Source organism: Diospyros lotus, chromosome 5 (assembly GCF_014633365.1).
Source record: "Diospyros lotus cultivar Yz01 chromosome 5, ASM1463336v1, whole genome shotgun sequence".
NCBI classification, from domain to species: domain Eukaryota; kingdom Viridiplantae; phylum Streptophyta; class Magnoliopsida; order Ericales; family Ebenaceae; genus Diospyros; species Diospyros lotus.
In genome coordinates this window covers 20,801,078-20,817,252 of record NC_068342.1, presented here as the reverse complement: position 1 = coordinate 20,817,252, position 16,175 = coordinate 20,801,078, and the positions used below count along the sequence as shown (strand labels likewise).

The window sequence follows — 16,175 nt, the reverse complement described above, 5'->3', positions numbered from 1 at the left end:
CGTCGTTGTTTAGCTAGTCGGTGGCGATGCAGGATCTCAATGAAGCAACAGAGATGAGTGAAACGACGAAGGATAGTTGCAGAAAAGCCATCGTCATGATCTTCTTTTTAGCTATACATATGTCTGTTTCTCCCTCTCTTCTATCTCTCTCTCTCTCTCGCTCTGTGTGTGAAGAAAATCTCAAATAATATACGCATGATGATGACTGGAAGGGGAACAGTTGAAGCTCTGCAGAAAGAGTAGCACAGCAAAAGAGGTGTAAGCACTGTTTCATCAACAACAATAGTAGCCAATAAGGTGCTCTCTATCTCTCTGTTTCATCAACAACAATAGCAGCGAGGAAGGATGGATGAATTGAAGGATATATATTTGGTTTATTTTTTTAAATATTTTGTGTATTTATATTTGATTTATTTTTTATAATTAATTATTAATTTATATATTTATTAATTATCTGTATATCTATATGTAATTATTTTCATGAAAAATAATCACAATCAAACATCAAAAGTTAAGAAATTATAACAATTTTTAAGTAAAAAATTAATTCAATCAAACATATTCAATTGTCATTTTCTTTCAAATTTAATTTTACAAAATTTAATATATTCTAGAAAATATTTTCTTTTCATATAAATTTTATCCTTGTAATTAAAGGCACCCTTATTATTATGTATAATATAAAATCTCATCCAAGGTTTTAAGTCTATATATAAGTGTTTTGTATCACATCATCAAGCAAGGTGTCGTGGTGTAGTTGGTTATCACGTCAGTCTAACACACTGAAGGTCTCCGGTTCGAGTCCGGGCGACGCCATGTGCTTATATTGTTTTTGTGGCTCTCCCTTAATATTTTTCTTATTTGTTTCGGAGACCACCTTCCTCAATCATCGATTCGCTGCTCTCCACATGTATTTGTGTAGTCTCCCATCCACAGGCCCCGCCCAGTGATTACGGTTGCAGAGCAGAACAGTACTGTGAACGGAACAGTGACCAAAGTAAATGGAGAAGAGACCGAGAAAGCTGTCCAGAGACAAAGCGGACTTGGCCGCAACACTCCGCAAATCGTGGTACCGCCTGAGATTGTCGGTGCGCCACCCAACTAGGGTTCCGACGTGGGACGCCATCGTCCTCACTGCGGCCAGTCCCGAGCAGGCTGAGCTCTACAATTGGCAACTTAGCCGAGCCAAGCGCATGGGCCGCATCGCCGCCTCCACCGTCACTCTGGCCGTCCCCGATCCCGACGGACGCCGGATCGGCTCCGGTGCGGCCACTCTCAGTGCCATTCTTGCCCTTGTTTGCTACTACCAAAGCCTCGGCCTCGATCTCCACCCACAGGTACTGCGATTACCAACGCGATCTGACTTACCCACACTCTTGGTTGTTTTGGACGCTTGCTGTTTTGTGTTTCTGTTCTCGGAGAATGTGTTAACTAGGCTACGTAACTCACATTGTTCATGTTTTGTTCGTGCAGAGTGACTCTTTTATTCTAGTATGCATTTGTTTGGCAATAATTATGCTTTTGATTATGTGAATTGGATCTTCGGCATCATCATAAACCTAAATTTTATAATTCAGAAAACTGGAGTTAGCTTTTTGCTCATGTAAGAATGTGTCAAGAACATAAGCTAATTGGTGTCGATCTATTCATAATCAAGCCACTTGGAAAAGATGAAAGCTTTTGTAGGATTGTACTACTTAATGATTTGTTTACCTGTATTGATGATTAGATCAACTGGAGGTACTTGATTTTTTGAATTTTCTTTTCCTTTTTTAGTTACAATCCTTACTAGTTAAGTCCTTGCCGCAGATGAATATTCAAATCACGACTCTTCCACATGAGGAGCATGGCTACTTTTGTTGTGTATTGGCTCTCATATAAATTTTTCTATTAAAATAATCAAATTTTATGATAAATTCCTTCTGCCAGATGCTCATTAAACCCGTTAATTTCATGCTTTGATTGGACATTTATCATCAACAGGTGGCAAATGGAAATAACAGTAGTGGATTTGGATCTTTTAGGCCACATGAAAAGTCCAAGAATGAACTTTCCCTCCTACAGATGGTTAGCTTCCTTTCTAAAAGGCACATACTGTTGCTTCATGCAGGAGGTGACTCTAAAAGGGTTCCTTGGGCAAATCCTATGGGAAAAGTTTTCCTGCCACTTCCATATTTGGCATCTGATGACCCTGATGGGCCAGTACCCTTGCTTTTTGACCATATACTTGCAATTTCTTCTTGTGCAAGACAAGCTTATAAAAATGAAGGTTGCTTACCCTGTTTATATCCCTTCAATGTTTGGCTTTAACTTTTAATGGGTGAAGGAAAACGTTCTTTTCTTTGAGCTAAGGTCATTTTATGTTGAATGAAATTATATTTATGGAGATGGAACAAAGTTTAGTTTGGTGTGTACACATTCAGATTTTTTGAGCACTGTGACTACTATACATGCATTTTGATCTTTAGATATAACAACCCTAAAGACACAGTATACATCGTAAAACAATGCAATTTGTCAATATCTATGGACATATTTCCTTAATATTTCAACTGCATTTCTTGTATTTAATATGATACAGATGTCAGTGAGTAATGATGCTTCATGATACTATTTGTCTATCTACACTGATGATACCAGAATAAATCAATGCATTGACTTCCGCACACAGAGTGTTGCTGAGAATGTAATTTTGGATCAAAACAAAGCATAAAGAATAGAAGCTTTCTTGATTTTTGGCTTGTAGCAGGCTGTGCTGCTTTATCGTGAAATGGATAATGTTTGGCATTTCTATCATATCCATAAAAATATTAATTTTGCGCATTTCGTTATGAATATCTTGATATCATCTGAGTTTATGGATTTATAAATCACATATCATCTGAGTTTATGGATTTATAAATCACAAGGAAGAGTAATTATGGTAGGTTTTAGGAAACATAAAGGGAAGAGGAGATTCTGCTGCTTGAGTTTATTATTGGAAGTTGTCAGTTGTAACCTGGAACTTAAATATTAAAATTAGGGCATTAAATATTTTTTGATGCTAAAATTATGCATGGTTGGACAATAATTAATTTCATCCTTACATATTTACTGGAATGTAATAACTCTGTACACCATTTTGTAATTACTTTTCCTGTTGCATTTTATGAAATCATTCAGCCAAATCCAAATATCATATTTGGCTACATGTTTGGGGCTTCCAGTGCTGGAGATGAGCTGGCACTTGATCTTTGGAGAAATGGTGATTATATGTTATATAATTCATGATCTAGTTCCAAATAGTAGTTTTGTATCAAATAAATAATTTCTAGATTTTATCTATGAGTGAGATTTTCATGTTTGTCTCATTCACCTCAGAGTACCTCCTGATAATTGATATTGTTAACGCCAAACTAAGTAGATGAATCTTATGAGATTTGTCCTTGATATGAGAATCCTCTAATCATTGGTTTAGAGGATCTGATAAGTTGGTTAGGTTGAATTGATATACCTTTCTCAGCTTTTTGCCAGATACGTCAGTTGTCAGTTATTTAAGATGTCACTGGCGCTGTTACTCTCATATGGTCAAATATTGTACTTCAGCACATGCCAATCCCATCTCTGCATGAATTTCACCATTTGTGTGTTCCTTCTTCATGAACTTGGAATAGTTATGCACCACTTTAGGTGTTGTTAGAAACTAATCAGGAATCAATATCCCTGTTTCTAGGAATGTCACTCCAAGATCTTCATCTAACTTACACTGCTACCATCTGATGCTGCCACTGCTGTCTTCTTCATTGCTTCCATGAAATTGGCAACAGGGACATCACATGCCTTGACTTGTAGACGGTTCTAAATTTTCATTAGGTCTTAACCATATATATTACTGGCTCTTGTTTTCATTGTCCAATCTATAAAACCACCTTTCTAATGCTGGTCCTGCTTTTATATTTCTGTTTAGCTCCTTCCTGCCACATCACCTTTCTCGTTTCCAGGTTAGGTGTGTAGAACTGTGAAGAGTCCACATATCTGCCTTGTCCTTTGACATCTTCTCAAATTCATTACTTCTATCACTATATATAACTTTACAAGTACACGCAGGAAATAATTCTTCTATAATTGACTCTTATGACATCATAATATTTGAACAGGAATCTTAAATTTCTGCAGGTGGGTTATTTATCATGACTGGAGATGTTCTTCCTTGTTTTGACGCCTCTACTATGACTCTTCCAGAGGATACATCCTGCATCATCACTGTTCCTATCACTCTTGATATTGCTTCTAACCACGGTGTTATTGTTGCATCCAAAAATGGGATTCCTGATGGAGCTCACACAGTAAATTTAGTTGAGCATCTCCTTCAAAAACCAGGTATAGAGGAGCTTGTTAAGCACCAGGCAGTTCTAGAAGATGGTAGAACATTGCTTGATACAGGAATGATAGCGGTTAGAGGTGAAGCATGGAAGGATCTTGCTATGCTCTCTTGTTCCTGCAAGCCAATGATTTCAGAGCTTCTAAAGAGTGGAAAAGAGGTAAGCTATTATTTTTTCAGCTGTCAGTGTCTGTTAGCTCCGATGGCATTTTTCAAGGATTTGCTTTGATTGTTTGGAGAATATATCATTTTGTTATGGGATGTAACAATTATGAATAGTGTACTAAATTCTATCATTTTAATTTGCCAAATATACCATTGAGCCCAATTTAATTAAATTCACTGAATGAGGAAATGATGGTTGAGCATAAAGCTCAACTTGCTGCACGTTGTTGAGTGCTTCCTACCAGCTGTTTTGGCACTTTATCTATTCTCTTTATATATTATTCTTTATACCTCCTGACCTATATTTTTTATATTACCTGTATATCCTTCTACTACACTGTTTTAACTTAATGCTTCCAACCATTAGCTTCTGCAGACAATCTGCTCACAACAGTATAAAATAGGCAATTCTATTGCTTATATTTTGCAGAAGAGTTGTATATTTAATTTTATGATTGTGATAACCGTCATTTCCTGTGCTGCTGCTGCAGGATAATGATAGGTTGTGTTCTTGTCATGATGATCTCATGAACTCTGTTAGTTTAATCACTTTTCTTCAGTACTATGGTTATCGCCTGAAGGATACACAGGCATTAACCTTTCAAATTATATTGGGCTCACTTTTGTTCACTTTTATCTTGTCTTTTTTTTTTTTGGTTGAATCACCTTTCAAATTATATTAATAAGTTCCATTCCCACAACTTTTGCCATCTTCCTTGTCACCTTTATGTCATCCTTACAAACTTCCTCCTCTGCTTCTGCAAATAGAGCTTTTGCTACCAATGTTAAAAAACATCCCAGCTGACTTTCTTTCATACAATTTGAGTTCTCGTGAAAGATTTTTTCTTCTTCTCTGTTTGTTTCTAACTTTTTATGCTATTCTTCTCTCTCTCTCTCTCTCTCTCTCTCTCTCTCCCTGTTCCTATTTCTTGTTATGTCATTTATTTATCTCACCATCATAAGTTAGCTACACACGGTTCAGACATAAGGAATATAGAGCACGTCTGGCACGGGCTGTTTCATTTATCCAACTGTATTTCATGAGTAATGTCTTTAATTTGTTCCTGCTTGTTGATGAGAAACCTTGATATGATGATCCTTACTTTTGGGTGTCTGTTGCTTATGTTCAAATGTTCGTTTGCTCTGCTGCTTTTTTAAGATTATGATCCCTTAATTCTGTCTTTGTGGTGCTTATCCCAAAATGTCTTGATTGCAAAAGTATTTTTTTTTTATGTGATTCCATCTTAAAGAAAAGAGATTTATTTTCTTTTCTTCTCAAGTTTCTATCGTATGGTGTTTAATAATTGACTTCTTTAAGGGATTGCCAGTAGCAAGGCAACTTTTTAATCTTATATAATCTTTGTAACTGTGCAGATGAGTTTGTATGAAGATCTTGTAGCGGCTTGGGTTCCTGCCAAACATGAATGGTTGCTGTCACGCCCTTTGGGTCAGGAGCTTGTCAACAGATTGGGAAGGCAAAGGATGTTCAGCTATTGTGCTTGTATGTTAAACATTGCTCAACTTATCATAATTCCATCATCAGTTTTATTGTCAGCTATGTTTTTTCCTCTTTTCTTTTATTTTCTCTCTCCCTGCCTCCCTCCCTCTGGGCTATTCTTAGAACTTCTATTTGTCAAAGGTAAGGAGAAAAAGAGGAAAATAAAATTGTTTACGGGCATGTGTTTTTACATGTTCCTGAGTAATTTTAACTTATTGTCCTTTGCTTTTTCTTCCACAAATCTGAGTCCCAACATAGTTTTAATATGTTTAGAGGAACTCTAGGCATGTCGGCAAGCATGATGCAGTCAATGTTAATGGGAACCATCGGATAAATATTAATTTTATGATATTAGGATTTCTAGTTTTATCTGCTTATTTGATTAGTTTTTTTCTTCTCCTATTTTGATTTTTAACGGATGTTAGATAGACTTTAAGTAGTATTAGATTAGTTAATAGAGAGGATTGTTTTTGGACGAGTTCTAGTTCTTTTATGAGTTTGCCTATAATATGAAGTTCTAAATTCTAATTCAACAATCATGGTTTTGGGTATGACTAAAAGTTAAATTCTTTGGAAGAGCTCTCTCTCACCCTGGGTATCCCATCTCACCCGGCCTATATAAGGAGTTAAACCCCCACAGGTAAAGGCATCAAACTTTTCTCGCTCACTAGATACCACTTCTTGTTGGGTACCACTTCTTGTTGGGTTTAGGCCTCTAATTCCTCTGCCCAATGAGCATTTTAGGCCCATTATCTCTTAATGAAATTAGGGTCTTTATTTTCTCTCTTACATATATATAGAGCATTTTTGTATGTATGGAGTATCAAGAGAGAGTTAAGGGAGAAACCATTGTAAATAAACAATTCCATCTTAGTGGATTCAAGATTCTCCATCCCGTGGACGTAGGCTTACACTGAACCACGTAAATTTCTCATGTTCTTATTCTTCTCTTTGATTCATACACATATATACATATATTCATATGTATACACACAAAGAAGCTTTGAATCACAACATCACACTTGTTGATACTCCCTACTAACTTGAGAGTCAGAGGCTAAACTGGAGATCTAGTCCTGCCTCTTCTTGCAGGCTCTCACATTGAGGCAGATTTCAGTGATTGATCCCAACCATCAAGTATAATTCAGAAAGCATGCTTTTGACTATGAATGGTAGTTAATTCTTGCAAAGACCTGTGAGCTCACTTTGACCTTCCCCCTTCTCTTCTTATTTCTTTCTTCTTTGAATCTTTCTTCATTTGCTAGAATTCTGATCTCCTATCTTGTCTTCTCCTGTTAGATTGCCTTCTCTATGTTTCTTTTTTCATTTTTGCATTCTCATTTCAGTTAAATCTCATATTTTGCACATGTTAGCTGTATTGCTAAATATTCTATGTCAAACATCAAAATTGGTCTTATAGTTCAATAAAACTTTCATTTTAGCTTTAAAATAATTTTACAATCGCATAAAATTCCAAAAGCACTTCTCTATCTTTAACCATCCAGACTTAATTATGTATAACATTCTCAATAATCTGTCTTTTGGACAATTGATCCAAAGTGTTCAAATTGATATTTTCTTGAAATAATTTAATCTCCACGTCTCACCATGACGTGATGCACACCTTTATTTTTACTAAATTTACATTGTAGATATTAAGTTTTGATTTTCTCAATTTAAAGCCTTTGGATTCTAAGATGCCCAGTCCATATCTCAAGCTTGATATTCAGATCTTCTTTTGTCTCATCTACCACACCATATCATCTGCAAATAACATACATAGAGGCACCTCTTGGATGTGCTTGATGAGTTTATATATCACTAGAGCAGAGATATAAGGGCCCCATGTAGATCTTTAAAGTAATCCAATTGTAATTTAAAAATTCTCAGCATTTGCCCCATAGTTTTTAACATATGTTTCTTCTGCTTGATAACAACATCTCAAACCCTAAGCCCTCTAAGTAATTGGCTACATGGATTCTAGCTCTTCAATCATCTTTATCTTTGGTCATATTTTCCATTTTCTTCATGATACATGTCTTAAATAAATTGTATATAAGTAATTCAAGATCCTTCTTTCCCTAAAACCTCTTTAATTCTTCTTTAGGAATGCAGTTATAAACTTTTTTTAAATCCATAAATATCATATGCAAGTCATTTTGTTTACCTTTCGACCTTCCTATTAGGTACCTCATCAAGTATATAGCTTCACTGTTAACCTATCAAGCACGAAACTAAATTGATTTTTAGATGCATGGATTTTTCTTATTTACTTTTGTTCAATTACCCTCTCTTATAGTTTCATAATATGGCTCATTTTCTTGATCCATCTATAATTTCTATAACTTTTAATATCTCCTTTGTTTTGTAAATCGACACTACTGTGCTCTTTCTTCAATTGTCAAGCATTCTCTTCAGTTTAAGGATCACATTGAATAGTTTCATTAACCATAAATGCCTTCCTTTTACATGCATTTTCATGCTTCTTTGAGATATTATTTATTCCAATTGTTTTACTATTTTTCGTCATTTTTACAGCTTGTTTCTCTTCTTTTGCACAAAGACATCTATTAGAATATAATTCATATCTTTTGTGGATTACTTTGATATTCTAGCGTAATATTTGTTTTTCTAAGCTTGTTGAATAGTTTTGAGAAATATTCCTTCCATTTCTCTTTTATCTCCCCCTCATTTACCAATACTTTTTTCTTTCATCTTTTACACACTTACAAACTTTTATATATTTATCTTCCTCCATCTTTTTTCTTGTTGGTTGTACAATTTTTTATACATTTTTTCCTTTGCTTTAGTATTTTTTAAAACTTTTTTTAAGCTAAAATATACATCTTCAAATTTCTCTTTAGGGCATGCATGCAAAATCTTGTAATAAATTTTGATCTTAATCCTTATTCCTCTTCATTCGTTTACATTACTCTTTTTGATTTGAAGCTTTCTCTTACAACTTTCCTAAAATGGTTTCTTATGTTTCAATTTATGGTAGCCATCTCATTCTATGTAAGAGTTGCCTCACTTAACACAATTCAATCTCATCTACCATACACTTTTCTTTAAAAATAACTATCCTTTCTCCTTTTAAATCCTACCATTTGATTATTGGGCTTCACTTCTTATCATATACTTTTCAATATGGAAGTTGAGGACAACAATTCTATGTTAAGTGATTAGGCACTTGCACAATATAACTTTACAATCCTTATAGGGAAAATAATTTGTTTACTTCATAAGAAAAAGTCTATTTGGATAGTCAACAAGCCACTTTCATATGTGATCAAATGATCTTGTTTCTTGAAAATGGTATTAGCTATAATGAAATCAGATCAGTACATGACAATTTAAAATAGTTTTTCCCTCATTATTTCTTTTTCAAAAGCAAAATGTTGGTTAGCAAAGCACCAACATATGCAAAATATGAGCATAATGGAGATGAGGATATTAAGACAAATGTATGACCATACAAGACAAATGTAAATTAAAAATGAGGTTATTCATAATAAAATCTTAGTGGCTATAATCAAAGATAAGATGCATGAGACACAATAAGATGGTTCGGTTATGTGAAATGAAGGCAAATAGAGGCTCATGTGAGGAAAGTGGATGAAATGGAACAAGCATATTTAGCAGAAGAAGGTAGAGGGAGACTAAAAAATACTTGGTTGGAGACACTTAGTTATAAGGGTCTTACAAAAGATAAGGTCATACATATAAATGATTAGAGTGCTAGAATTTATGTAACCGTCTATCATGATAAGCGGAATTAGGAGTTAGGAGATAGCAGAAAACAATTGAATTTGTTTCAACTGCAATTATTACAGTTATAGTAATGAAAAACTACTGCAACTTTAATAATCTGTTAGTAGAATTTGTTACAATGCAAGCAGTTAACTGTTGTAGATAGTCATATATAAGGCTATGCCACTTTGTACCAAGACATTATAAATGAATTGATTTCAAGTTCTCTTATTTTCTCTCTAACCATTCTCTATTTCCCTCTGTTTTTCTCTTTGTTTTGTCCCTAATTTCTCTCATCTCTCTCTCTCTCTTCTTCCATGACTGTTAACTATAATAGATTCAAAACCTAGGGTCCTAGCACCATCCTTGCATAGTAGGATAAATGTTTGGTATGTTGTATTTCTTTTTGCAAACCCATGACCACCATGCACATATCCATACCCATTCACTTCTCTACCCATGTGACCATTCAAGTCATCCTATGAAGCGTGAACATGGAGACAACATTTTCTAAAAAGTAGGGCATGCCATGATTGGGATTCGTTAATTAATAAAATAAATTTTATATTTCTAATGGCATAATAAAGTACTGAAATTTTATTCCAAATTCATGAATGTGCATTTAAAATTCATAATCCAAGATTCAAAATGAGTAATAAGTCTAATCTAATTAGCAACAAACTCACAAGTCGCTACTCATTTCAAATTTAAATACCTAAAGAAGTATTTTCATAGAAAAACTCAATATATAGACTAGAGCTAGGAAGTAAATAAACAAAATATATTAGGTTTTACTTTTAAAATTCGCAATTTCCACCCAACGTCCACAAAAATATACCTAGGGAGAACACATGTGTCTTATGCCTGCCCACTCTTGTGTCTGCTAAAAAAAAGAAAAAGAACTACACACCCATGTGTTGCTTGCATGTCATCATGTTGTCATGTCTGACACGCTAGTGACAATGGCATGACAAACCTAGGGGTGTGCCATGGTTTATAGAAGTCATTTCCTATAATGACCTTGCAACCACCTCTCTAGATGCTCCCAAATTTTGCTGTCTTCTAGTACTCTGATTTGTAGTGCATATGCACTAACAATATTCATAACCTCATTTCCTCCTTTTTACATCTATTATTTCATCCTCTAAAGCTTATCCATAATAATGTCTACTCCATTTCTTACACACTCTTTTCTTGCTCACTGAAGATTATTGCCTTCTCACTAACCCATCTCATCTTTTGCAGGCAAATATTATTGATTCTTTTCCTAATCATCACATCCACCATATCCTAGTTTTCTCCATCAACATTGTAATGTTCCAGGATCAAATCTTGAGTTACTACTCCTTTACTCACATCCATCTGTCCCCTTGAATTAACAATAATGTTATTTGATTTTCTGGCTTATTCATTTGATTTTTACTGGTCCTTATAGATGAGTGTTGTTTGGAAGGCTGCATGTCTATAGTAAGAGAGCATTATATATTATTGTTATATTACAGGGAATGTGTGGGTAAGGCCTTTAAGGGTCAATGATGTGACCCACCCTTCCGTGGTTGTAACTGCAATGCTTTTTAGCATATCTCTGGACGTTTCTTTGGAAGGAAAGCCAAGTGATTAGAACTCTGGGTGGATTGATATATTAAAGTAATTGCCCGATTCTCCTCATATACCTGCTTCATATTTTTGTTTTCTCTTCTATTCATCATTTTAATTCAAGTGATTTCATGGATGCTATTTTCCTCAAGCAGGTTAGTCCATTTTTTGTCTTAAAGTTATCTATAAGTTGAGAACCTATGACGGCTTACTTTTCCTGAACGTTGCCTCGAACAAATGAGTTAGAGAACCAAAATTCTTTGTGTTACTTAATATATCTACTCTTGATCTGTTAGCATGGATGCTACCAAAACCAACCTTGATGATTGTTTGTGGTCCATTTCTCTGCAGATGATTTGACTTTCTTACATTTTGGAACTTCAAGTGAAGTCTTGGATCACCTAAGTGGGGCTTCTTCAGGACTTGTAGGTCGGAGACACCTTTGTTCCATCCCTGCAACCACTGTTTCTGACATTGCTGGATCTGCTATTATTCTTTCCAGCAAGATTGCACCTAGTGTCTCAATTGGGGAAGATTCTCTTATTTATGATTCTTCCATTTCAGTTGGGATACAAATTGGTTCCCAATCTATAGTTGTTGGCGTTAATGTGCCAGTTTCCGATGATAGTGTAACAAACCCATTCAGGTTCATACTTCCTGATAGGCATTGTCTTTGGGAGGTTCCTTTAGTAGGATGCACTGGAAGAGTAACGGTGTACTGTGGCCTCCATGATAATCCAAAAAATTCTCTTCGGGATGGAACTTTCTGTGGGAAACCCTGGAGAAAGGTTTTAGATGATTTGGGCATTCAAGAAACTGATTTATGGAGCTCAATAGGTACTCAGGAAAAGTGCTTGTGGAATGCAAAAATATTCCCCATTCTTTCTTACTTTGAGATGCTCAGTGTTGCAACTTGGTTGATGGGCCTTAATGACCAAAGAAATGAATCATTGCTTCCTTTATGGAAAAAGTCACGTCGTGTTAGTTTAGAGGAATTGCATCGATCAATTGACTTTCCACAAATGTGCCTAGGTTTTGGTGATCATCAGGCAGATCTTGCAGCTGGGATGGTCAAAGCTTGCCTCAATTTCGGTTTGCTCGGGCGCAACTTATCTCAGTTGTGTGAAGAAGTTCTGCAAAAAGAAGACTCAGGTGCCAAAATATGCAAAGACTTCCTAGGCTTGTGTCCCAACCTCCAGGCGCAGAACTCTAAGATCCTTCCTAGAAGCAGGGTATACCAGGTGCAAGTCGATCTTCTTCGTGCATGTGGTGATGAACTAACAGCTTGTGAACTGGAGCACAAAGTTTGGGCTGCAGTGGCTGATGAAACCACCTCAGCAGTGAGATACGGCTTCAAAGGTAAGCACAATTCATATTATAAGCACAAAAGCAAGTAGGTTTTAGGTGAAACAAATTGAGTATGGAGAATAAACATGTCATTTTTGTCCAATTTATGTGGTCAACTGCACCGCCCATGTTCTATTGTCATTTATGTTATGTGCAATGTTTTACAATTCAAAGTTGGGCTGAGCCTGGGGCAAAGTGGGGAAAAATTTGCCTTAGGGGGATTGTGGAAAGCACAAGTCTCATTGGGCAATACCCCAATGTGTGAGGTATTGTACCGGGTGCTTGAGGTGCACTTTTTACACCCCAGCTCTTGAGGCATATGCCCAATGAAACACAAAATTTAATGTTTTTATATTTTTTCCATTAATTATAGTGTTAAGACACTTATTATTTTGAAATTATTTTATTTAACTATTGTGATTTACAAGTACCATTAGTTACTAATCTTCAACTTTTTCCTAAATTTATTTAGATAATGAAACTGTATTGAATCAATCCTATTTGTATTTCATACTAGTAAGAACAGTATCCTTGACAAATACCATTGGGTGGTTACAATGGCCTCACATATTTAAATCTTCTCTTTTCTGACCTTGTAATGGGTTCATTTTATGCTTATTCTGTCATGTTTCCTTGTTCTATGGTAATTTTTCTATTTTTATAATATATTTTTTATATTTTAAATATTAAAAATTCAAAATTTCTTCAGCTTATGCTCACTGCCTTGGGGCATACACCCTGCCCTACCAAAGATAAAATGCCTCACCTTGTGCCTTTCACCTTTTAAAGGCTAGGTATATGTACTTTAAAGTTCAAGCTTCAGTTGCAGGCAAGTTGATGCATGTTGGATTAGTCTAATTCTTGTGCCTAAGAGACATGGCTAAAATTTTGTAGTTCAAATTTTCTTATCAATTTAATTACGGTAAAATGGGATTTATAAAATCACATAAAATAACCCAAGTTTTAGGTGTGTCCTAACATATTTCTCTAGTATAAGAATTTCTCTCTCACACTCCTGCCTTTCCCATGTCACATATTTGTATAATGCTTTGATTATTATCCTGGAGTTGTGTGCTATTCTCCCATATTGCCTTCATATCTAATTATGCTGCGTGTAAGTTTTTGCTACTATTATGAGGGCTTTTTCATCTTAATTAATAGTTATCTTTTTGTTATCAGAACATCTTTTTGAATCCTCTAATAGAACATTCACAAATGAAAACCGGAGCATTACTGCTGATGATCCCATGGATCAGTCTTTTTGCTCTAGAACAGTAAAGGTTGAGTTGCCGGTTCGTGTGGACTTTGTTGGGGGTTGGAGTGATACTCCTCCATGGAGCTTAGAGCGTGCTGGTTGTGTCTTGAATATGGCAATAACTTTGGAGGATTCTCTTCCAATTGGCACCATAATAGAGACGACAAAAAAAACTGGGCTGCTAATTAGTGATGATGCTGGAAACCAGGTACATATTGAAGATTTTACCTCAATTGCCACTCCATTTGACAGCCATGATCCTTTCCGGCTTGTCAAATCTGCCCTGCTTGTGACTGGTATTATCCATGACAAGATCCTTCTATTCATGGGCTTGCAAATTAAAACATGGGCCAATGTTCCCCGTGGTAGTGGCTTGGGAACTTCCAGCATCTTAGCAGGAGCTGTTGTCAAGGGACTTCTCCAAATAACTGATGGGGATGACAGTAATGAAAATGTCGCAAGACTTGTTTTGGTATTGGAGCAGCTAATGGGAACAGGAGGAGGTTGGCAGGATCAAATTGGTGGTTTATACCCTGGCATTAAGTTTACTGCAAGTTTTCCAGGAGTACCATTGCGGCTTCAAGTCATCCCCCTGTTGGCTTCTCCTCCATTGATTAAGGAGTTGCAGCAACGCCTGCTGGTGGTATTTACCGGTCAGGTAAGGATGCAATTATTCTTTTATTTTCTTCTCTTGTTTTGTTTTTTTCGAAGCATTTATCTTGTATCATATTTCCTTATATCCATTTATATCTATTCCGGTGTTCTATATCTGTCCTGAGTCGCTCCTGAACTGTGTTCCCCCAAAATTTGAGTGGAGAAATTTCATTTTTGCTTGGAACATTGTTGACCATTTAACATTTAGAAACAGGGTCCTTAGCCCCTGCCGGTTATGGAAATCGAGTTAGCTACAGATTACATTCAAGCCAAGCCTTTTTACCCTGGTTTACCATCCTGACTACTAGTTACTGCAACATTCAAATATCACAATTCAACCAGTAAATATCATTTTTCTTCTCCTCTTGCACATGATTTGTCATAAAAAACTATAGGCTTAATTATTCCAAGCCAATTGGCTCCCTATAATTCTCTGGATGTTCCTCATGACCTTCCATAGATGCCTGAATTGTGGATCTCTTTTTCTTGTTCACAAGCTTCCGGAGATAATTCAACATTTCAAGTTTCTTGTGGGTTTTTGCTTTCTTTTTTCCCCAATGTTGGGAGATGTTTGCAAATTTCTTTTTCTTTTGGGTTTCTATTTTCTTTATTTTATTAGGTTGGAACAACAGGGCATGCCAGGAATATTAGAGATATATTTACCATAATCATTTTTTTCTTCTCCTAATTCATGAGTGTGTTCCTTCCTTCTAAAGCATCCAACACCAATGTTTGACTGCTTTTTCTGAATTCAACTGATACTACACTCTGCAATTACTATTTATGAAGGTTCGACTCGCACATCAAGTCCTACAGAAGGTGGTGGTCCGATATCTCCAGCGTGATAACCTGCTTATATCCAGTATCAAACGTCTTACCGAATTGGCAAAGATTGGAAGGGAAGCTTTGATGAACAGTGATATAGATGAGGTAGGGGAAATAATGTTAGAAGCTTGGAGGCTGCATCAAGAACTAGACCCTTTCTGTAGCAACGAATTTGTCGATGAACTCTTTGCATTTGCTGACCGCTACTGCTGCGGCTACAAACTTGTGGGCGCTGGTGGCGGGGGCTTTGCGTTGTTACTGGCTAAGGATGCCGGCTGCGCCAAAGAACTGAGCCATTTGTTAGAGCAGGATCCAAAGTTTAATGTGAAGGTCTACAATTGGAACATCTTCTTAGACAGTTAAAATAGTGTTGACATTCGATCGATTCGCTAAGGAATTTGATATTTGGTGCATGTGCGCGTGTCATCTTACGTGGTGGTTGATTATATATGTAATATTGTTGTATAACTTCACTGGAGGTCAATAAAGCAAACCAGCACTGGCGCTTATTCTTTCAAATTCAATAAAGCGAACCGGCGCTGGCACTCGTCTCTCTCTTTTATGGTATCTATGTCTCCATATCACCCCTTCTTTTTTCCTCTCCATGCTATACTTACCATTTCTCTATTCCCTACAACAAAAATGGCATAATCCACTGTGACCATTGTTGATGGTGGTGGAGGAGAAGTCTCTCTCTCTATCCCTATCCCTCTCTGCAACAAGAA

At 36.0% G+C, this 16,175-nt stretch overlaps 1 protein-coding gene and 1 non-coding gene across 4 annotated transcripts; both read left to right on the top strand.

Moving 5' to 3' along the window:
- The first annotated feature begins 742 nt into the window (after positions 1 to 742).
- On the top strand, positions 743 to 816 carry TRNAV-AAC (transfer RNA valine (anticodon AAC)). Its single transcript has one exon. It is a non-coding gene; the product is annotated as a tRNA-Val (tRNA).
- Positions 817 to 868: 52 nt separating this feature from the next.
- Positions 869 to 15,993, top strand: LOC127801115 (bifunctional fucokinase/fucose pyrophosphorylase). Of its 3 annotated transcripts, XM_052335975.1 has the most exons (7): positions 869 to 1,337; positions 1,984 to 2,269; positions 4,156 to 4,520; positions 5,900 to 6,026; positions 11,721 to 12,728; positions 13,896 to 14,629; positions 15,415 to 15,993. In XM_052335975.1, the coding sequence occupies exons 1-7, from the start codon at positions 1,002 to 1,004 to the stop codon at positions 15,811 to 15,813; spliced, it is 3,255 nt and encodes a 1,084-aa protein (XP_052191935.1). In that variant the 5' UTR covers positions 869 to 1,001; the 3' UTR covers positions 15,814 to 15,993. The 3 variants fall into 3 exon arrangements, with proteins under 3 accessions (XP_052191935.1, XP_052191936.1, XP_052191937.1); XM_052335976.1 differs by lacking the exon at positions 1,984 to 2,269 and having other exon boundaries at positions 1,205 to 1,337; XM_052335977.1 differs by lacking the exon at positions 869 to 1,337 and having other exon boundaries at positions 2,008 to 2,067.
- Positions 15,994 to 16,175: the final 182 nt, after the last annotated feature.

Bases quoted from the DNA above. Each gene is read 5' to 3' on its own strand.
- LOC127801115 (XM_052335975.1), top strand. From the start codon at position 1,002: ATGGAGAAGAGACCGAGAAAGCTGTCCAGAGACAAAGCGGACTTGGCC. The intron at 1,338-1,983 runs GTACTGCGATTA...TATCATCAACAG, and splicing joins GCCTCGATCTCCACCCACAG to GTGGCAAATGGAAATAACAG. The intron at 14,630-15,414 runs GTAAGGATGCAA...CTATTTATGAAG, and splicing joins TGGTGGTATTTACCGGTCAG to GTTCGACTCGCACATCAAGT.